This window comes from Meles meles, chromosome 16, assembly GCF_922984935.1.
Source record: "Meles meles chromosome 16, mMelMel3.1 paternal haplotype, whole genome shotgun sequence".
Taxonomy (NCBI): domain Eukaryota; kingdom Metazoa; phylum Chordata; class Mammalia; order Carnivora; family Mustelidae; genus Meles; species Meles meles.
Genome location: NC_060081.1, coordinates 62,162,934 through 62,186,679, shown reverse-complemented (window position 1 = coordinate 62,186,679; position 23,746 = coordinate 62,162,934). Strand labels below are relative to the sequence as shown.

General features: G+C 37.1%; 1 protein-coding gene across 7 annotated transcripts in view; it reads right to left on the bottom strand.

Moving 5' to 3' along the window:
* RALGAPB (Ral GTPase activating protein non-catalytic subunit beta) overlaps positions 1-23,746 on the bottom strand; it is an 80,637-nt gene that overhangs the window by 33,155 nt on the left and 23,736 nt on the right. Inside the window, exons 5-20 of one of the 7 annotated variants that reach the window (XM_045980635.1) lie at positions 23,438-23,624; positions 20,264-20,395; positions 19,418-19,596; positions 17,843-17,991; positions 17,499-17,715; positions 15,209-15,244; positions 13,772-13,973; positions 10,833-11,000; positions 10,213-10,327; positions 9,689-9,836; positions 7,056-7,120; positions 5,540-5,669; positions 4,416-4,424; positions 3,627-3,760; positions 1,986-2,168; positions 800-951 (exon numbers count right to left, since the gene is read on the bottom strand). In XM_045980635.1, the coding sequence (XP_045836591.1) occupies positions 800-951; positions 1,986-2,168; positions 3,627-3,760; positions 4,416-4,424; positions 5,540-5,669; positions 7,056-7,120; positions 9,689-9,836; positions 10,213-10,327; positions 10,833-11,000; positions 13,772-13,973; positions 15,209-15,244; positions 17,499-17,715; positions 17,843-17,991; positions 19,418-19,596; positions 20,264-20,395; positions 23,438-23,624 (2,206 nt within the window). The remainder of the gene's footprint in view (positions 1-799; positions 952-1,985; positions 2,169-3,626; positions 3,761-4,415; positions 4,425-5,539; positions 5,670-7,055; positions 7,121-9,688; positions 9,837-10,212; positions 10,328-10,832; positions 11,001-13,771; positions 13,974-15,208; positions 15,245-17,498; positions 17,716-17,842; positions 17,992-19,417; positions 19,597-20,263; positions 20,396-23,437; positions 23,625-23,746) is intronic. The other 6 variants (XM_045980637.1, XM_045980636.1, XM_045980638.1 and 3 more) reach the window with 6 other exon arrangements.

Here is a 23,746-nt window from a genome sequence, read left to right as displayed (position 1 = left end):
TCTCTGCTAAGGAATCTCTAACCTTTTCTAAGGTTCCAACCTGTCTCCATCCCTTCACTACCAAAATGATTAGAACAGAAATCTTCCTGCTGCCTTAACTACTCTGTAATCTGGCTTTTGATGAAACTTCACCCATCCTGTAAAAGTCAGGTCCAAAGTCATCTTCTCTAGAAATCTTTGATTCCCCTTGTCTAGTAGTATTCATTTCCCCTGTCAAGCACGTTATTATACCTCTCTTCCTGCAGCACTTACTCTCCACCTAACATTATAGCTATTTGTGCTCATGTCTCATCTTCCATATTGGACAAGAAGCTCTTTTAGGGTGGTGACCGAATCTGATGTATCTTTACAATCTTATTACAAGTTCATAAGAGGGAGCTCATAAATCTTGACAGCATGCACTTCTAATATGTACTATAAATGTAACAGAACACATGCCACTGAGCTAAGAAGCAGGAGACTTAATAGAGGGAGCTCAGGCAGATCCCATCTCTGGACTCAGGCACCAAAGTGAAGAGGAAGAGTAAGGCTCTCCAAGATCCTTTCTAACTCTAACGTGATACGATTTCAATTAATGCCAACTAGCACAGAAAAACAAGGACCCAAACTCTCAGCCCCTCATCCCTGGTTTCTTTTGGTCCCCAAAATAAGTTTTTCCTTTCCATTTATTTCTAAAGAAAAAGCATCCTAGTAGGTTACATCACTTCATGCTGAACAACTGGGGAGGAGAGGAAACAACAATGGATCATAGCTAACCCCATCTAATTGCCAGGCAATCCCTTTGCAGTCACTTTCATACCATGTTAGGGTGGCTTCTGCAGCATCCTTTACCCTCATAGACGCAGGATTTGGCTCCTTATCTCCTTTGTACTTGACCTCTTGCTCACTGTTCTTGGACTTACTTCCTGAAATACCCAGTTCCACAATCTCCAATACCTCCTTAAGACAGTCCTAGAAGCAGGAAAGGCAAATCAGTTTTTGTAATACACCTATTTTATGAGAAGATAAGGAACTACAGCAATATGCAACAGTGGTTGTGTTTTAGTGATAGGCTGCAGTTTCCTTCTCACTTTAATAGGTGTACATTAATTTCACAACAATATAATAAACTTTGCCTCCTAATTTTTCTTTAAAGTACTGTATTTGAATGCTCAGAGTTAAATAATAATGATAAATTGAATTCAATCTTATCAATCATAATTCTTATAAAATTACCACAGACTCCAAACATCACAAAAGCCCAAGTTTAAGAGAACAGTAATTCAGTTAAACCTGGGGTGGTTTAAGACATTAGATTATCCAAAGGGAAGTTCATCAGTTACTGACATTCTTAAGCAATTCTTTGGTACCATAACTTTAGAAGCCATAATGAAAGTACCTAAGATTTAATCAACAGTATTATTTTAAAATGATATAAAGCTCTCCATAAATACTCAATGGGCCTGATATCTCTTATTTATACTATGAATTCTTGATAACTGTCTGCCTCCCTATAAGGAAGATATTAAATGGAACAATGGCAAGGGAAACCAGCTTAGATATCTGTGCCTACTTGAAAGTGGAAAATATGTGAAACGAAATTTTTATATACAGCCAAACCGCTAATGGCAAGTTGTGCTCTAGGTTTTCAGCCTGGCTACCAACTGCCCTACAAAGTTTGGCAATGAGTGACCAAAGTGCCTTTTGGCCATCTTGAAGCTACCACATCCTTTCAGGAAAGAATTTTCTTCATAGTTCAGATAAATTAGTGAAGGCTCTATCTTTCAAAAGAAGTTCTCTATTGTGTTAATTTGCAACCAAATTAATTAATTAAGCATAATGACAATTTTTGAGCTGTGCTCAAAAGGACAAGTGTTCTACCGAAATATAACAAGTATATTTAGTTTAAAGTATGTAATATTGTATTTAAATATTCTCTTTTAAGAGGCATCTTCCCAACATACATTTTTGTTTCTCCTTCCTGTTTTAAGATCTAGTAATCTAACCTTTTCATCAAGCATATCAGGGTGCTCTGTCAGCCAGACACAGAGACACTGAAAAGCTGCTACTATCATGGAGTGCAGATCCCGGGAGTGAAGAGGAGCTGGCCGACTACACTGGTACACAATGTAGCTGCACACGGAACTGATGGCTCGCTTCCGGTCTCCAGAGTCAACCACCACCTTCACCTGAGCATATTCATATGGGGAACACAGTTAGCCAGGAACCATTGTACTAATTTCAAACTATCTACACTGTAGCCTGACCTTTCTGACACTGGGATACACCACAGGAAGCCTCACTTTTTAAAATTTTATACGAATGCACCTGGGTGGCTCAATCAATTGGGTGGCTCAATCGATTGAGTGTCCATCTCTTGATTTTGGCTCGGGTCATGATCTCAGGGTTGTGAGATCGAGTCCCATATCAGGCTCTGTGCTAGGGGGTGGAGTGTCCTTGAGATTCTCTCCCCCCTCTCCCTTTGCTGTTCCTCCCACGCTCTCTCTAAAATAAATAAATAAATCTTAAAAATAAATAAATAAATAAATAATATTTTTACAGAGGAACAGAATATTTCAGATATATCATAATATTCTATAAAATCAGAAAGTATGGTGGCTCAGGTCATGATCCCAGGGTTCTGGGATCGAGCTCTGCATCGGGCTCTCTGCTGCAGAGAGCCTGCTTCCTCTCCTTCTGTCTCTGCCTGCCTCTCTGCCTGCTTGTGATCTCTGTCTGTCAAATAAATAAAAATCTTTTAAAAAACAAATAAAATAAAACAGTTATTTCATTTTAGCATATTTTTTCATTGGCTAAAAACCTAAACTCCTGGGGTATACCTATTCATCATTGCCAGATATCAAAAGAATAGCTGGCAATGGGATGTGTATACATTTCTGAAGCCCCCTAACCCAACCCTGCAGTGATGCTCTATGAGCTATAAAGTTCTGTGTAGCTGCTCAGAGGTATAATTAACATATAGGAAACTATTTAAAACTATTTAAAGTGAAAAATTTTATAAATTTTGGCATAAGTACACACTTGTGAACTATCACCAAAATCAAAATAGTAGACATATCCATCACCTCCCAAAATGTCCTCATGTACCCTTCTAATCCCCTCTTCCACTTCCTTTATGCCCCTTCCTTAGGTTATTACTGATCTGGGTTCTGTCAATACAGGTTAATCTGCATTTTTTAGAGTTTTATACAAAAGAAATAAAATGTATTCTTTTTGGGGGGTCTGGCTTCTATTCAGCATAAATATTTTGAGATTTATGCACATTTTTGTGTGCATTAAAATCAGATGATCCTACAATGACACAAAATGTCATGTTGAAATAAGGGTATTATAAGCAAATACAAAACCAACAGGTATTCTATTATCATATGCAAATAAATAGCAAGTATTGAAATGTTTCCTGTAACTTAACAGCAAAAGTATCATTCATAATATTTGAACCTATTTAAAAAAGTAATGTTCACGTTGTAAAATTTCACTTGGAGGCCCATTTTTGCACACTCTGGATAAAACTATGTTTGAGTATGAGCAACACTGTAATACCCACATCAAGGAGTAAAGCAATACAGGGAGAGGACTCATGGTACACAGCTATTGGGCTAAAATAAAAGGACTGTTCTCCTCACCTTTGCCAGGCCAGAGAGGAGCTCTAGAGCTGCCAGTGATATGCTCATGTCTTGGCGCCACTGGGAGTTGAGTCTTTGGGTGACAAGATGAATGCTGCGAATCAGGAGCCCAGCAGCTGAATCTGTATTAAGAGCTAGGATATAACCCCAATGCCACATCCCACAGGGAGGGAAAACAACTAAGCATTAGTAACAAGAAGCACAGCATTCCACCAGGCACAGACCACAGCAGCCACAGTGAGCATGACGGGCACCCACACAGTGCTATGCTCCCCACCCCATGGGCCTGAGCACCAAGCCTGACTGAACAACAGTGCATAGGGCACACACACTGGACTGAAGCAGCTTTTAGCTCCCAGCTCAGGTACTTTTACACAGACATCCACTAGGATTTGGCAGTTCAATATATCTTAAAATTTCTTAATTAACTCATAGAGAGTTACATTTTCAAAAAAACAATGAAAAGGCTATCAATTATATCCTTGGAATTTTACAGAAAAGAGAATTCACATTTTAGAATCTCCTCAGACACTAAGAATACCCTAAAACATCTGCTGAAATTATTTTCAGGGTTTAAACTATCAAAAGTCACATGCAATGCCTTCTCAAACGTATTTTGACATTTAATTCTCTAAAGCTACTTTAATACTTCTAAAAGAATTAAATAACCAAGTCGCCCTGTTTTTATTTGGCCTCCAGTTCTACATTTAAAAGTAATCACTACTTAGCTAATAAAAAATTAGGACAAATAAAATTGAATTTATAAAGGAAGCTTTAGGGACATTATACCTGTCGATCCTATCAGAAAGAGGGCAGTGACAACAGAAAAAGGAATGATCATTAAAGAGAGACATTCATGCGACACTAACACAAATCTGGATTTCTTAGTAAAAACTACTTTACGACATTACAACCAGAACTCACTAACACCAGTTCAAAAGGCTGAAACAAACAATAATCACTTCAAACATTTATATTAGAACACATACAATAATTCAAAAAGTTCTTTAGAAGTGTTTTAGAAAGCGTGAAAAACAAATTTTCACCTATAGTATATTTAAACCCATGAACATAATGAATAACAATTGAAATAACTTCTTTATAAATGCAATTTTTACATTTGCTGAATAACCACACGATGACCCAATGTATTTGACGTGCTCAAGGATACTGAAAGCAAACTTAAACACGCCTAGACTCCTAGGCTCATGAATTCTCCAGGTAATTAAAAAATTGAATTCACATCTAAGGATCGAGATTTCATTCCAATCATGTTGGACTAGCACTCAGAGATTCAACACAATATTAATAATTATGTATAAAAAAAAAGGCACCCACAAATTCACAGAACCCATAAAGTAATTGCCAAGGTAAAGGACATCACTGAATAGGATGCTCTGCTAGCAAATGCTTCTTTACTTTTGCTTAAAATTTGTGACTAAAAAATCTAACCAGTTATAGTAGGGTGTAGTTTTTAAACACAAAGACTCTCTTCTCTGGGTTCTAATGTATATTTTATCACTCCACTTACCATACTACAATAATTGATGTGCTGGCTCTCTCATTAGAGCCTGAGGCAGAGCACATTCTACCTCTCTGTATAACCAGTAGCTGGTAACAGAACCCATAAATTGCCACCCACTGTAATCATTTATAACATCTAAAAAACTACCCAAAATCTAGTTACTAAAAGCTAGTAATTTTACAAGATTTGTTTTCTTTTAAAAAATCTTTTAGACTAATAAGTATTAGGTTATTAAGTATTATACTTAATTTATACATTTAAGTATAATACTTAAATACATTAAAATCACGAACATTAAAATTTTGTTTAAAAAGATTTTGTTTTATGTATCTGGGCATTAAAAGTTACTCAATAAACTTTGGATTTCAAAAAAACAAACATGGCTTACCATAATCCCTTAGGAGAGCTTGAGCAGGTCTTTCACTGTCAGGAGTTGTGGGCTCTGTGCTTCCACCACTTGCTGAACTAATACCACTATTAGTGCGACTATGACTCTTCAGGTTATTCTCTCCACCACCCTAGTTAAATAAAAATGGATCAAATATTTGAGGACTACACCCGAAATTGACAAGTACAGATAGAAGTCAGTCACTAAAAGCCATGTTGATAAAACGGAATGGGCCAGAGAAGTAGCACAAACTGATATACACAGATAAAAACTGACAAGGGATTAAAACTACTGCGGTGTTTTTGCATAGACACCATTTAGTAAAGGGTATGAAGGGTCTGATGATTATGGGTGTCCATTCCACAGTGTTCTTTGCAAAGGGGCAGCCGAAGTCCTTTTCTATCTTTACTTGACTTCACTAGCTAATGACTCTGGGCCCTTAAAGAATTACCCAATGCCTCCTAAGCAACACTTCAGGAGTACAAGCTTATTACAACTACAAAACAGGGGCGCCTGGGTGGCTCAGTGGGTTAAGCCGCTGCCTTCGGCTCAGGTCATGATCTCAGGGTCCTGGGATCGAGTCCCACATCGGGCTCTCTGCTCAGCAGGGAGCCTGCTTCCCTCTCTCTCTCTCTGCCGGCCTCTCTGTCTACTTGTGATCTCTCTCTGTCAAATAAATAAATAAAATCTTTAAAAAAAAAAAAACTACAAAAGAAACAAGCAACAGTAACTTTCAAATGTAGTTACATCATAGAACGCAAACAATAAGATATCATGGTTAGTATAAAGATTAACTCCTATACATGTAGGGGCTGTTAAAGGTTTCTCTCATTTTTTCCCCCCAATAAACAAAATTCATTATATCCAGATCAGCTGATTATTATTAGCCACCTACTAGGATACAAATATAATTTCCTTAATAATAATTTGATCACCCATCCTGAATCTATCCAGCTCATTCCAGAATACTCTATTTCTCCACTCTCCTGCCTCTACTCCAGGTGGGAGGTCACCTATCCTGAAGCCAGAAGCAAGAGGCAGTGGGAGTCTCTAGGAAGCTTTTTTAATTTGGAAATATTGGTGCTTTGGGGGATCTTCAAACTTTGGTCTAGGGAAGCTCAAAGAGCTGATGAGATGGAAAAGAATAAACTCAATGCTTGTTTCTGGACAGCATTAGATCTACTAGGAAGAAGTATGGAATAGGGGGCTTTTCCTAGATTATTCAAGCCAGTTAACCAGCACAATAAAGAAGGTAAGAGTTTTAAGTAGAGACTGTCCAGAAATAAAGACTGCATTTGGCTGAAATGTCTCTCGTGCAGAATCTCTCAAGGACCTGATGAATGGCTAAGGAAACACTGAAACGTAAGAAACCTCAAAATACTTATTTTAAAATATGATCCTTCTGAATCAATGAGCTGAATTTAGAAACAAATGCCTTTAAAAATCACAAGGACAAACATTTTGGAATGCAATTTACATCTAATCAGATGCTGATAACATGTGGTATGCTTCTTACCATCTCCATTTGGCAACCAATGGCTTCTAAAAGTGCTGAATCTTGAACAATATTTAACATTGCCCCTGTAAGAGAAAAAAAAAGCATTTTATTTAAATATATGATAAGAATATTAAAATGCCTAACATATCTCAAAAGAGATAAGAATACGATTTTTAGCTATTCTTGAAATGTCCATAAAATTACTAATAAATCTATTGACTGGTATGAAGAAAACACTCTTTAGAAATGCCCTAATTCTGATCTGCCATCACATCAATCATCAAATGTGTTTTAAAACCACATTTTCTAAAATAAACTGGAAGGTCAAACTTAACTATATAAAAATATGACCACTATCAAATATTTTTAAACTGGTATTTCAGACCAGATGTAAGCATCTCAATTTCAAAGCTATTACAAACTAAGAAAAAAAAACATACATATTTTAAAGATTTTATTCATTCATTTGACACAGAGGCAGAGAGAGAGATCACAAGTATTTAGAGCAGCAGACAGAGGGAGAGGGAGAAGCAGGCTCCCCACTAAACAGAGAGCCCAATGCAGGACTTGATCCCAGGACCCCGGGATCATGACCCGCGCTGAAGGCAGATGCCCAACTGACCAAGCCATCCCAGTACACCCAAACTAAGAAAATATTATGGAATACTTTAAAAAAAAAAGAAGATTCTTTTAGAAATAAAGGAAAAAATAACAAAAATCACAGCTGTGTCTTTCTGATCAGACTACCTTTTTTTTTTAAGATTTATTTATTTATTAACTTATTTTATTTATTTGAGGGAAAGTAAGCTAGAGAAGGAGAGGGCAAGTGTGGGGGGAGGAGCAGAGGGAGAGGGAGAATCTCAAGCAGACTCCCTGCAAGGCACAGAGCCTGGGGCTTGAGATGTAGGGCTTGATTCCACAACCTATGAAATCATGATCTGAGCGGAAATCATCAGTCGGACGCTCAACCAACTGAGCCAACCACGTGCCCTTGATCAGACTGCTTTTTAAAAATGATTAAAGCCACACGGTTGAGGGCTACCCCGGCTGCATATTTTGAAGGCAAGCTGCACATATTTACTATCAAGGAACTTACAGCCCTAGAAAGGCTAGAACAGAAATAAGATTGTGAGCCTAGCACACTGCTTCTCATCTCAGTGTGGGAGTACTCTTGTCCACAATAAATAGAGAGGACAGACACAGCTTTGCCAATCTATGGCAAGGGCTGACAAGTGACTCTTCCTTGAAATGTACATACAGAGCTCTTCAGGGCAAGGGTAAGACAAAACTAAACAACTCTGTAGAAAATTATCTGATTTCAAGTGATACATTATTTCAATAACCTAAAACACTACAACTTGGAGGCCCCCTCATAGCAAGATTTAATCTGTTCTTTCAACTTTTTCAAAATGAAAGGATTTATTCTTCCCTATTTATTCCACCTTCTCACTGCATAACATACTATACATACTTCCAGAACACTCAGTCCAATTATTTCTGCCACCACCAATTCTTTGGCAATGACATTTCATCTCCTGAAATGAAAACCTAACGTCATTTCTGCCTATTCAAATTCTGCCCTACAAGATCAAATTTAATCTCCACTTCCCCCCATGAAGGTCTTCCTTGCTGTTGGTTTCTTCTCTCAACAGTGAAGACACTGAACAAGACATGCAATCAGATCTTCCCTCTGTTATTACCTGACACTTGGTGAGAATATTCTTTCTACAATAAGATTTGCTCAAGGATGAAAGCCATACCATTCAGTTTTTTAGTACTATCCTCAGAGCACCTGTACCTATGGCCATGCTCTTGGCTTTGATGAAAAGTCAGAAGTACAGAAAGAGACAATTGTAGTAACCAAGCTGAAAAACAATATATATGGCTTAATATATGGCAGTGAGCATAATGATGAGCCATTTAAAAGAGATAATCAGGGACACCTTTGTGGCTCAGTCAGTTAAGTGTCTGCCTTTGGCTCAGGTCATGATTCCAGAGTACTAGGATTGAGTCCCACACCGGGCTCCCTGCGCAACGGGGAGTTTGCTTCTCCCTCTGCCTGCTGCGCACCCTGCCTGTGACGTCTCTCTCTCTGACAAATAAATAAATAAATAAAATCTTAAAAAAATTTTTTTAAATGAAAACAGAGAATCAGTATGATCAGGAGACCAACAGAGAACATTAAGAAAAAAGGGAGGAAGCACAGCAACAGCTATTTCTTAGTCTCCTCCCGGCAGGGTTCTGACACAGCTTCCAGATTTGTACCGAACTCAAAATTCTTCCCCATGGACGCAATGGGCAGGATGCAGAGGAAAATGCAGATATGGTGGGGGGGGGGGGGGGGGAGGAAGAGGGAAAAGGAAGAAGGGAGTAAGGGGAAAGGAGCAGAGAGGAAAGGCAAGAGGGAAAGTGAAAAACAGCACAAATAAAACTAAGCAAAAATGACCCCCTTAGATAACTGTAACGCTTTTCTCTTCCCTAATCTCACCCCTTTAAACTTTTGCACATGCAAAAGCAAACATATTCTGCCTCTGATTCAGAATAAATACAGCTGTACTGGGCTCAGGCTTCATCACTGACCCCTGCCTTCCAAGCACACCTGGGGTCAACAGCGTATGGGTTCTCTTACAAAAAACTGTGTGAACACAAACCTAGTATCATTTGAGTGTTGTTGGGGTCCGTTTCTGTTTGCAAGGCACCTATTAGTATATTCACAAGTCGTAACTTCAGGGACAAAAAAGTTATTGGTTTATCGTATGAAGAGCTGTCATCATTACTAAACTTTCCTTCCAGGACCACCTACGGAAGAAACAAACAGTATTCACCATCAACTGCTGTAGTGCACTATGCCCGTGTGGCAACTCCTATGGTGGACAGAGACCAGGCTAACAGGCAAGGCTTTCAGTCTGACTAGTAGTAGCCCCTGTGCAAAGTCGGGCACTAACTCACACAACACGTGTTATTATTAGCTCTCACTAGCTGTTGTCACCTGAAACAGTAGACCAAGCCAGGCTGGCTGGCTGAAAGAAGAAAAACAAATCAACTTTGTCGATTTGATTGAAATAATCTGAGAAAAGTTTTAAAAAACTCATGTTCCATTTTTAAAATACAATTTGACTTGATTTAAGTTCACAAAATAAAATACAGAATATAAAAAACTTCAATAAAACATTACCTCAGATCTGACTGTGCCAAAATGATGAGGGAGGGGCAACAAAGAAAGGAGGATATTAATGGAAGATCTTCTCAACTCTGTTGGATTTACATAGCTTTTGAATTTTGAGAGCTCTCTGCCAAAAACAAACAAACAAACAAGAAATAGCTATTGGTATTTCCAAACCAAAGCTTGTTTTTAGCTATTGCCAAATATACATTATGTCAGTTTTTCACAATCTAAGCACTGGGTTTGGTTTCATAAAGAGTGAAGTAACTACTTTCCACTGTGTTTATATTCTGCCTGTGTGTGTGTGAACTATGTTAAACTGTTACAGAAAAACTAAAACCTGGCTGACTGATTTCAAATGTTTGATCTACTCTATACAAATAGGACCTCCAGGCTGGTTTGTTCTTAGCTCTCTAGACCAGGCCAAAAAGGATTCAACATGACCAAGACAAATTAGAACGGAATGACAGGGATGAAGTGTGTCTGGATGTTCTATGCTCACGTAAAGTGACCTGAGTCCCCTTGAGTTATGAAGACAACTGCATAGGATAAATTAGGAAACTGGGGATGAAGCACAACAACGGACCAGGTCAAACCCACAAGTGATATGCTAGTACAGAGTGAGAGCTTACCTGTCAGGCAAAATGGTTTCAAGAGCTGAAATAAAGTAAGGAACCACAACATCAATCCCTTTCAAGTCACAGCAGAACAAAGGAGGGGAGTTTAGAATAACGCTGGCCAAGACAGGGTGGCACACATAATCATTTATCTGCAAACCTTGAATTAAAAGCATGTAAAATCTAGGAAAGCAAGAAAAAAATTTTAAATAAACTGCTGGTCAACTGTTTTCATAATTATTAATATTTTCTACACAGTCATCTGAAAGTCTATTTCCACTCTTCACTATTTCTATCCTTTAAAAGGTATTACTAGTTAGAACAATTCAAAAGCAAATATACTAAGAACCAAATTATCTTTCCTAATGAAAAGAGAAAAAAGATTCATGTCTATTACACCTTCGTGAAATGTTAAGCCTTATAACTCAGTTATAGCTGCCTGCATATGAAGTCACCAAAACAAATGACTGCAGTAATTATCAGTAAACTAGAGGAATTAGTGAACTGAATTCCATGCCAGTAAAATTTTGCAGTATTTCCCAATTCCTGGGAAAAAAAAAAAAAAAAAGGTGTGTGTTGTGTCTTCTCCCCTTCCCCAACATTTCTGGGGGGACAATGAAAGAAAGAAATCTGCATTTACCATGACATGGAGGTGAGTCTGGGTAAGACTCCTTTCAGGAATACACCTGAGCCCACCTTCTTTTAGCTTCCTCTCCTAAGCCCCACTCAACTACGTATTTGATCTTCCATCATTCAAGAGCAACTGTATCGGTCTACTATCTTCTACTACTGTGAGGCACTTTTCTCCACAAACCTGTTTGGAATCCACTTCCTCACCTCCTGGTCACTACTCAAAACACTGCAATCTAGCTTCTCCTCCTAGAACTCAGTTGAAACCATGTCAGCAAATAACCAACAGCCTCTCAATTGCTAAATCCAGAAGACATGTCTAAGTCTTAACTTACTCTGCCTTTCTTAAAGCATTCAACCCTTTACTCGCTTCTTCTCTTCTTTTCCTTCTGTGACCTCTGTAGCTGTTTTCTCTAATAGACACTCTTACTCCGCCTGCCTCCTATACTGGTATCCAACAGGCTGTCAAGCTGCACTCTAGGCTCTCTCTCGCACTAACCTGGTTTTAAGCTCCTGAATATAATCAAATCAGTCTCTGGCCTATGCCTCTCAAGTGAGCTTCAGACCTGTTGGATACTTGAAAGCAGGTCATGTCTAATTATTGATTACTGATCATTTGTACTAATTACTCCAGTACTACCTATGCACAGTGTCTGGCACGTAGTAGGAACTTGATAAATATCTGTTGATTAATATTTTATAGGCATCTCAAACTCAACAGTTTCATAACTAGGTTCATCACTTGCCCTCTAACAAATCTGCTCTTTTGGTTGGTCTTAGGGGCCAGACAGAAAGCTCATGGTCACAGCCTTTTCCCTTATTGCTATTTTGGGGTATCTCCCCAACCCACAGTCTCCCTTCTTTGGGGTATCTCCCCAACCCACAGTCTCCCTTCTGAGACTATGCCCTCATCACAAGGGATGAGCTCCAGCCATCCATGTGACCCACACACTCAGCTGTAGTTGACTACAGCAGAGGAAGACTACCTGATTAATCAGATCCTCCTTCCCAGGTATCTGAAATTGGTCACCTAGACCAAAGCCATGGAATTTGGGAACTCAGAAGCGTACTGAATATAAGAAAATAATCCGCAGAGAAGAATGAAGTAGTTCTAGGAGACCATGAAGACAGAGAAACAGAGAGGAAGAAAATTGTTTTGTTCCTTGAACACTTTGTAGTTTCTGATCCTTGCCCTTTGTGAGGCCCTGCTGCAAGTCCTGACCTTAAAATGTATTAAATAGCACAGTTTCTCATAACTCATTACTATTTTGCTTAAATCACACTGAGGGGTTTCTTGTTACTTAAAGCCAAGAACCCACTAAGATAGCCCTGATTAGCTGCCTGCATGTACCAGTTTGTTTCAGGCCTACAGGATTCTGCACTTGGTCCCCTCTGATTCAGTTTAATCGTCATTCCTGAGAACCCAACAGGTACAGACACCTGAATGGTCTTGTTGATCACTTTAGCAGCTATGTGAATGATCAGCTCAGGAAGGAAAAACAGAGTCAAGAAAAATAGGAGGCTGCTACAAGTTAATTTAGGAAAAAAGTGACAAGATCTAAAGTGTCAGAGGACAGAGTGGAGATTAGAAAGCGGGTTAAGTAACAGAAAGGCAGGAGATGGTTTACCATCTAGAGATGAAGAGAGAGAAGAGTCTAAAATGACTCCTAGTTTCTGGCCTGAGCAACTGAATTGGCTGGCAAAGCCATTTACCAAGATAGCTGAAGTCACTTATTTGGGTAAGAGGACCATACCCAACCTGCTAACGTATGCTAAATGCTACCTATCCTTCTTAAGTCCAGCAAAATCACCCCATTCTCTGTAACTCCTTCCTGAACCCCTGGGGTAAGTGTGTACTGCTGCTTCTTCTGAAGGCCCACAGCACTTGACCTCTGCCTTTTTCCTACCAACTTCCTATTACTAATGGATCATTATTACTTATGTACATGCCTTTGCTCGCTTGAGAAAATAAGCTCCTCAGAGGCCGGATTTACAGCTAACATTTCTGGACCATCTGTAGTGCCTAATAGTCTGCTAAAAATTTATTTAATTAATGTGATCCTTCCAAATCTCTCCCACATTAAGAAAAGTCAAATATGATTAAATAAATAATACTTTTAAAATAAAAAGCATCTTAATGATCTTTGCCAAATTTGATGAGGCAGGTAAAATGCAAGAATTTCAAGCCAAAATTCCAATTACTTAAAGACATTCGTATTTCAGACCAAAACTTACTTATCACTTCAGCCTACCAAGCCATGCTATAATAGAGTTTCACTATCAAAACTATATAAATGGAAAAATAAACAAAAAAATTCTAAGACCTGGATAAATAAGCTGGCAGAATCTCTTCTCCAGTCTTCTTGCTACAAAAAATCCTACACAGTGTCCCACAAGCCTCAGCTCTTCCTGCTTCATAGTTATCAGGAAATTCACTTGCATCAAACATAGGATTGGAAACCATGGTGTCTGTGGACATTTGTGACCCTTTCCGTCGAAACTCCATGCTAGCTTGTGTTGTAATGGCTGAGGAGAGAAAAGGAGCATTTTATTATATTTGTCAATATGCAAATAGGCTCATGGGACCCTGGACACAAAGATCAAGTGTTGGTGTCATTAAATTGTTAAATAGAATTCAATAATGCTTTTGTTTGGCAACTACATCTTAATTTTTTTCAGAAGGGGCTCTCTGAAATCTTCTTTGAAAATGGTAACAATTTACAGTGGTATTATCAGCTTAATAGATTCTACTAGAAGCATTCGTCAACTGAATTTTTGATCAGCAGAGTACATGTGTATATATCTATATGTGAATACAGATATATATCTGTATGTGAATACAGATATATAATAAAAGAATTTGGCTTTTCTCTTATTTATTCTTTTTCCTCCCCCTGCAGAATGATGCTTAAACATTAAGAAAAATAGCTACTGCAATTTACACATTACCCCAGACAGACATCATAATCGAATGGGCAAGCCCATGCCAGTTTGTATACTTTAGGGAGAGGGCAAAGTAAGGATGAGAAATGGGTAGGAAGGAAGAGAGAGCATTCCCACCACCCACCCAACTCCAAAACACACACCAAAGAATCGCCCAACCAAGCAAAATGAGAATGAATTTTAACAACCACAGACAGCAGCTAACTTGAGGTTGATAAATCAGAAAATTGGATTGGTAAGAAAGATTATCATGGTCATTCGTTGTCACTGAAACAGAAGCCCTTTGAAAGTTGCTTTTATTTTTAACAAAAGATTTCACAGTGTATTGAAAAATCACTCTGAAATCTTTTATCACTCTACATGAAATGTTTAAATTATTTTTAATAGTTTTAATAGAATGCAGAGTCAAGCATAAATCTTTATGCAACTTCCCATGAGCCATTTTTAGTCCTGAGTAAGCTATCCAGCAATAATACATTTGAAAAACACTACATGCAGAATGCATACAAATCAAACACTAAATCTGTATAAAAATAAGCTTAAAGCTTTAAAAAAAAAAAAAAGAAAAGCCAAAACACAGTTAGTGCAAAGTCCTGGAATTCATGACATGACCAGACTAGTGTACAGAAATAATGGGACTGATTCAGGCAGATTAATTTGCTTTTGCCAACAATCTTCCCCATTCAAAACACAGAAAAGTATTTTTCTTCCCAAGTGCAAAAACTACAAGAGACAATGACAATCAAAAATTTTAATGGAATTATGAAAAAAATAAAAACATGACTGCAATTAAGGAGAAGCTTCTGGTTCCTACTTACAAGATTTATAAGAAAGAAGAATTTGGATAAAAGATGCTGCAAGATAATAGAAATAAATGGAAACAAATCAAAGGACAGCAGTAATTATAAAATACTTTAAAGATGGTGAAATTTTACAATAAGTTAAGAAGCTTTTTAGCTTTTTAAAAGTTAGATTAAAAGCTTTATGATACCACAAGCTAATTCAAAAACAGGAAATTGTGCATTCAGATCCAAAATTATGATTTTTGTATCATGCAAAACAATGAACGAAGAAAATTACACAACTACAAAGAATTGAGGTTTTGAACTGCCGATAACGTGCATTAAAATTTTAGTTCTATTAACCCTTCCCAGCTCAATGTTACTTTTACAAACTACAGTGTAATGTCACATCAGGCTAGAGCTAACCAGTTCATAGAAGCAAACATTTTAAGTTAGAGGTGAACTGCATGGCAGAATTCCTTGATGGCAGCCAGTACTTAGAAAACACACTAGCAGTGTTAGTATTTCCGAACCTCCCACTCCCTCCCCTCCTCTCCCAACCCCACAAGTTCAAGAGCAGTGCCCAGTAGCACTCAAACCCAGTGAAATACCAGGACACTTCCTATCTCCCGGGTAATGTAACAGCCTTTCTCATCTCCAAACACAATAGGAGAAAAAAGAGCTTCTATCTTCTCCGTACTAAGGAAAATGCTAAGAGTTAAAAGTAAGAACTGGTTGCCCACATATTATCTGAATTATCCATCTTTTGGCACAAGAGGGTGAGCAAAGCTGTTACAAACTCCCTAGAGAGTGAGAAGATCTGTATATTCTCTTAAGCAAGCCCACCAAGAAGGCAGGAGATAGAGCCATTCTGGATTCAGGGATTGTAGTAGTGTCAATAGTTTGATACCCAAAAGTTACAATCATAAGAACTGTACCTTAATAAAAATAAAAATAAAAATATGACTGATTCATCATAGAAAATACAATACAAATTAATAAATATAAACATGGTTCAGAAAACTCAAAATATAAGCCACATGAACATAAGAAAATATATGCCAAAAATGGTTTTCTAAAAGTTTTCATTTAGTCATAAGTAAGTACATTTACTTATCCATACATAAGCACTACATTCAAACTTGTAAATAAAATATAATATGGAAATGGTAGAATATAAAGTATCTGAATTTGAAGAAAATAAACAAAGGAATCTGTAAACTCAAACATGCAATCTCAAATTATATACCCAAATCATCTTCATATTCACACCTTTTTAAATTATTTAAAAGATTTTTAAAAACATCTAAAATGATTATACATATATAATACCCACACAGACCTTAGTTCTGAGATGATTCGTAATAGCTAAGAATGCATTTCTGAGAGAAAGCAAAGACCTTTATGGTCATCATATTAGTTTTAATCCTTGGAACTAATATTCTCCCCAGCGATGCATAAACTAATGCAATTAGGCAACCTTTTCTCTCAATCTACACCTAACCCCAGTTGGAAAAGTGCTTTCTTACCAAACAACCAATACACTCATTAGTGCATATAACAAGGTGCCTGGGCACATAGTCACTGCCACTCAGTAAATGCGAGCCATGACTACTGTTCTCCAGAAGATGTGTCATAAATATCCAGTACACTCTGGGCTACACCAACTCCCATCCTGCACACTATGCCACCATTCCCAAGTACAGTGGTAAAATGACAAATATAAATCAGATTTCATTTAGACAGTGTCATTTCTGTAATAAAATCTAAATGAAGACATCAGGGTTGAGTTAGCAATTCGCCACCAGTCTTATTTAGTTCCAGAGCAATGGTATTTTTTTAAGTGTGCTCTGAAATAAAGTTCTCTAGACTAAAACCTGAGAAGAGTTTTTCATGAAGCAGAAATTTTCTAATATTTATATGTACTAATAAGTGAATGGCTGCCAGGATCTAAGAAAAACACTTCTTGTGAATAAATTTCTGATCAAAATCTTCAGTTCCTTCTATCAATATTATTATCCTGGCTGACATGAAGGGAACTTCCAGCCACCTACTGAAAAGAATTTGATTCAACAAAAAGTGGCTAACTTGAAGTATGTCTAATAAAACCAGACAAAAGCCAAACCTCATAGAACAGACATAAAAAGGACAGGTAGGAAAACCTCCAAAATTCTGTTACTGCAGCTGGAAGGGGTTAAACACAAGACACTGTTTGGTCAGAGACAGAAAGCTTTTTAAGATACATATTAATCTTGCAGGTAGGAAAGATTAAAAAGAAAAAAAAGAAAAGAAAAAAGTGATAACATATTTCTTGAGCAATATTTACCAGTCATGCTGCTGTCTCTGTTTATCCCATTATGAAGTTTACAGTGAACAAATGCTGCATCAAATAACCATGATCCAAAGAGATTCAAGATGCTGTTAACCTTTGGTCTCCGAGGGGCAGGCAGTGGCCGGGGTTCAGAACTAGTCTGATTGGGACTTGACAGAGGAGAGGTGGATGATGTCTGGTGCTGAACTTTCGAGGCATGAGCAGTACTAACCTGTCAGAGGAGTACAAGAATATATCCACACTCAAGAAAAGTTTGAGAAAACAGCAGGACTTTTTTAAAAGGTTGGCAGATTAGAAAGTCAACTCTATAGAGCATAATAATGGCGATGAACACTTACTGTGCTTGTCTTCATGGTGGCCTTATTCACAGTAACAGCCCGGTGCCTCCGGTTATGTGGTGGGGTGGTACTCACAGCAGTGCTTTGAGGCATACTTAATCTATTTACGGGTGTTGGAGGAGCACTGTCTGATCGGGGTCTAGAAATGCCTTTAAGAAAAAGACAAATGGAGTTATTCTTCATAGTTTCAAACATGTGGTCAAAAAATCTTCCTCAAATAACACCAATGAAGGCAGACTACAGCAGACACGGCTAGCTGCCTCCCAATATCCATTCACTCTTTCTTCCAGAGTTACAGAACACAAATTTTAGCTGGACATGGCTACCCAAAACACACAACTACATTTTCTAGCCTCCCTTACAGCTACATGTGGTTATGTTCTGACCATAGAGAAGTGGGTGATTGCTGGGTGGGTCTTCCCAGAAATCTCCTTAAAAAGACCAATCAAGTACAGACTCTCCTCCCTTCCTAACTGCTGAATAGGATGGCTGAAACTCATATAACCATCACAGTCCCTGAGAGAGTACACAAAAAGCCACAAGACAGAAGGGCCGTGGGTCCCTTACAATGATGGAACAGCTACAGCAGCCCTCTACTGCCCAGCCCTGGCCTTACCATATGTGAAAATAAACTATCTTGTTTAAACCACTGATATTTTCAGTTGTTATGTGGCAGCCAAACTTAATTTAAACTAATATATTACCTATGTAATGTATTAACAAATGCACATAATAAATGTTTTAGAAAAAAATAAATACTAAATATCATTACCTTTTAGTAGATTAAAAATACTGACTTTTTGTATTCCTAAAATGTGAAAAATGGGGCTTTTTTAAAGAAAAGTTTTTATTTATTTATTTAATAGAGAGAGCGCCCGTGAGCAAGCGCTCACAAGCAGGAGGAGCAACAGATCCATTGCAGGGCTCCATCCCAGCACGCCAGGATCATGACCTGTGCCGAAGGCAGACATTTACCCTACGAGCCACTCAGTCATCCCAAAATGTTTAAAATAATGATTCACAAAAGGTGTAATCTGCTTCCCAGTGACACACATAAGAATGATACCTAATGTATTTTATTTAATTTTTTTAAAGGATTTTATTTATTTATTTGACAGAGAGAGAGATCACAGGTAGGCAGAGAGAGGGGAAGGGAAGCAGGCTCCCCATGGAGCAGAGAGCCCGATGCGGGGCTCGATCCCTGGACCCTGGGATCATGACCTGAGCTGAAGGCAGAGGCTTAACCCACTGAGCCACCCAGGCGCCCCCTAATGTATTTTAATCTGTATTTTCTTGAGAATAAACTTTTCCTTTCTGCAAATCGTTTATTCATATCCTTTGTCCATTTATCTACCAAGTCTTATTCTTTTTCTTAGCATACTTTGATTTATATAAAGACAACGAAAGCTTTCCAGCTATTACATTTGTTGCAAATAATTTTTTCCCACTTTTGTCATATGTAATCAAATCTGTTCCATCTTTTTCTTTGGGCTTTCCATAATAGTTTCTAAATCTACACTCCAGACTTATCTACATGTAGGTCTCCAAACATTTAGCAACATACACAAAATTCACCTAAGAATGCATCCACCAGACAGCTGATTCCACGCATGGCACGAAAAAATATTTGAGGCAGATGTTTAAGGCAGGGATACTGATTCAATTCTTGTGGCATTCCACTAACATTTAAGAACTGTTCCTGAAATTTGGGAGTAGAGCTTATAATGGCCGGGTTACTCAAATCCACGGGATTACTACCAAAAAAGAGAAAAAGAATTAATTACACAGGAAGACTTTCTAATTTTAAAGAAAATAGAAAATGATCATAGAAAAAGACATTTTTAAAAAGCTGAAATCACTGAAAGATGAAAAACATGAACTACAAACGAGAAGAAAGATAGAGAATGGTTAACACACTAATTTATAAAAAGGGTAATTTAGAATCACTAATACACAAAACAGAAAAATGAGGCCAGTCAAACAAGAATGAGAGGATATGGAGAGGAAATGATTTAAGAATTAGGGCAGCATGCAACAGAAAAAAAGTTCCACAGGACATAAGGATGTAGCTAGTAGAGAGAAAAGTAAGAAGCAATAATACTGAATTGAACAGAATTACTATAGAGAGCAGGTCCTGGGAGAGATAATATCCAGGCTGCAGCAGTAGGCATGAAAACAAATGTTACATGTACCACAGGGACAAGCTTCAAGAGTACAGACCAAGCACAGCTGAGGGTAGCCTGACTCTGCTGGGACAGGGAGCGCAGGAGGAACATGATGTAGATGTGCCTATTGTCTAACGTGGCTCCATCTGAGGGCTGTATTTAGCCATCACACACTGAGCACCAACACGAAAGTTACAGCATGGTTCCTGCTCTAAGAGACCGGGGAGAGAGAACACACAATACTAAATAACAGTACCTTAACATATGTAAGAAGCGAAACCATGTCTGTGCTACACACTCGTTATCCATTTCAGGAGGGATCAGACTGGCATCTTCATCAGGAACTTTAAATGGAGGAAATGAAGGACCATACGTAAAGCGTAGCAATCTGGAATACAAAAAAAATGCATACCACCAAGTTCATTTCTTAACAGTATGAAAAATACACTGAAGTATTAAAATATGATAAGAGAAATACAAGAGAAAATAGATGACATGTGTATTACACCTCACAGAAGTGAGTAAGATGAATGAAGACCCTCGTTGATAAGAGACAAATTATAAAGGGAAATACAGTTTTGTAAGATTAAAAAAAAGTCTAAACATTTGAATAATGCATTTATTTTTAAAATTGTCATTTAGTTACATACCTATTCATATTTTAGGTTATATAATTTTATTATAAATTTATAATTTATAAAACTACATAATGATATACATTAAATACATATATTATGATCTTATAGTAACGTAATAGCTCTTTAATATATAATATGTAATGTATAAAACTGTATATGAATGATATAATTTCATAAACAAAATTACAAATATCAAATTATAAAATTATGGATTATTTTTAAATTTTTATTTATAAATAATTGAAAATAAATTAGTAAATTGTATAATTATAGATGAAACTGATGTTTATAGTTATGTAATTATAAATAAATTGTTATTTAATTTTTAAAAAAATTCATCGCACTACAAACTCCTTCAACACAAGTAGGCTGTAATTTATGCATAGTAACTGCTATATAACTTGCATGAAGTTCAGAATTTATAGTGTACCTTAAATACTTAAAAGTAATTCAACAATTCAATTACTTAATTTAATAGTCCTATTCTGAATGTATTTAAGCTGTTCAAAGCCCTTTCACTCAATTACCTTATGTCTAGAAATTATATCTTAATGAAATAACCAGTATACAGACTTTCTATAAAGTATTCATATAAACAGTATTTTTTAAAGAACATAAACTGAACAATGAAATTATTGTATAAATTATAACTTCATTTATATAACAAAAACTACAAAGGCATTAAAAGTATCTCAAGATTTAATAATAGAAAAGGTACATGTAATTAATGGGTAAGAATCATATTAAAAAAGCAGGTAATACTACATAGAATAATCTCAAACTTTTTCTATAAAGAGAAATGGGAAAAATACATTAAAATGTTAACACTGAGGGCACCTGGGTGGCTCAGTGGATTAAAGCCTCTGCCTTCAGCTCAGGTCATGATCCCAGAGTCCTGGGATAGAGCCCCACATCAGGCTCCCAGTTTGGCGGGAAGCCTGCTACTCCCTCTCCCAATCCCCCTGTTTGTGTTCCCGCTCGTACTGTGTCTCTCTGTCAAATAAATAAAATCTTTGAAAAAAATTTAAAAAATTATGTATTGGTTTTATAATCAAGATAAAAAGTATTTATTTTTCTGGAGCAGAAATTAGTTGATTTATTTAACATGATACTGGTATTATTTAGATGACTTTTTTTTTCCTAAAAATTTTTGTTTTTTCATTTATTTACTTTTTCCATTTAAATTCAATTAAGTGTTATTTGAAACTAGATTTATAATTGACATTCACTAAGATATAAAAGAATCAAAAGAATATCCTAAAACCTCCATTTCTTACTTTAAATAATGATGAAGATAGAAACATAAACATTTCACTAACTCAGACCAGTCTACCATCTGATACATAATGCTACCTATAAGTTATTTGTTCCTGCCTTCACACTGCCTCTCCCTGCATGGAATCTAAATCAGATCAAGTCTCTAGATCTAATTGCCAGCTGACAGGAAACACAGAGGACAGAGAAACATATTAACACAACTAGGACATCATCAGAAAAATTCAGAATGTGGAAACACTCTAAGACAAACAACCCAGTTTCTTCAACAAAAACCACAAAGAAATAAAAACGAGAGAGTAGGAACCTATAGCTTAAGAAAGGCTTAAGAAACATGTCAATTAAATGCAATATGTGAACCTTGCTTGTTTTGATTCAATGGAATCAACCACAAAAAAAAACAAACAAACAATAAAAACAAACAAAAGAAAACCGGAGGCATTCAAGGGAAATCTAAACATTGAATGGCTAAGTGATATTAAAGAACTGTTAATTTTTTTAGGTATGATAATGGTACTGTGATTATGTTTTAAAAAGAATCCTCATCTTTTAGAGTTACATATTTAAATATGTAGAATTAGGGGCGCCTGGTGGCTCAATCAGTTAAGCATCTGCCTTCAGCTCAGGTCTTGATTCCAGAGTCCTGGGATCAAGCCCCACATCAGGCTCCCTGCTCAGCAGGGAGTCTGCTTCTCCCTCTGCCCCTCACCCTGCTCTTGTGCTCTCTCACTCTTGCTCAAATAAATAAATAAATAAATAGAATCTTTAGGGAAAAATTCGTAGAACTGAAATGAAGAAACAAGTCCGAAAAAAAATAAAGCCTAAAGTTTACTCACATTACATATAAATGGTAAAAAAGGTAAAATTAATATAACAAACTACCTACTTTGGTTATAATATAGCACATTATAGTATGGTCTCATTTCTGTAAAATTATGTATAAATATATATAATAGCATTTCTAAAGAACTTCATTTTTTTATACCTTTCTATGTTTTTTTTTTTTTAAAAATCATGGTATTTCAGTAATCAGATTAAGAATGGGATTTTGGCAAGGGAGGCAGGGTGCAAAATTTATCTGCTTCTCCATATTTGCTTAATCTGAAAGGTTTTAAATTTGCCAGGCAGTAGCCAAACTGTATATCCATTTTTAAAAAGTGGCTTGAGAGAGCCTGGGTGGCTCAGTCGGTTAGGCATCTGCCTTCAGCTCAGGTCATGATCCCACTGGGATCGAGTCCCACATCAGGCTTTCTGCCCAGTGAGGAGTCTATTTCTCCCTCTACCCTCCCCTACTGCTTGTGATCTCTTTCTCTCACTCTCTCAAATAAATAAAAAACCTTAAAAATAAAAAAGAAATAAAAAGTGGCTTGATTCTGTACCTAAAATGCAAGTAATAACAGACACAGGATACGGACTTTTCAGAACATATTCCATGAATCCCAGGAAGACATGGAACTAGGAGAAAGCTGCCTTAGACCAGGTGGATGAAGGAAGGCAAGTCAATGATGGTAACCTACCTTGAAGTGAGTGCACAGGTGACTTTGCTCCACTGTTCCACCACTGCGGGGTGGTGCCTCCAGTTCGCCACCATCTCCTTGGCTGTTTTCCAATAAGGTGGTGTTGGAAAGCACCGAGTACAAGCTAGCAACCAAACCTCAAAGAGAACACCAATCAACTTCTCTGCTAGATTCTCAGCAATGCCACCTTACCAACAAAAAGAAAACATCTTTGGCATACTTATTAAAAAAAGAAAACAAACTTCAATTCACTGATTTGGGGTAAGTGGTCAAAAAAATCAAAATAATTGCAATATTAAGTTCTGACTT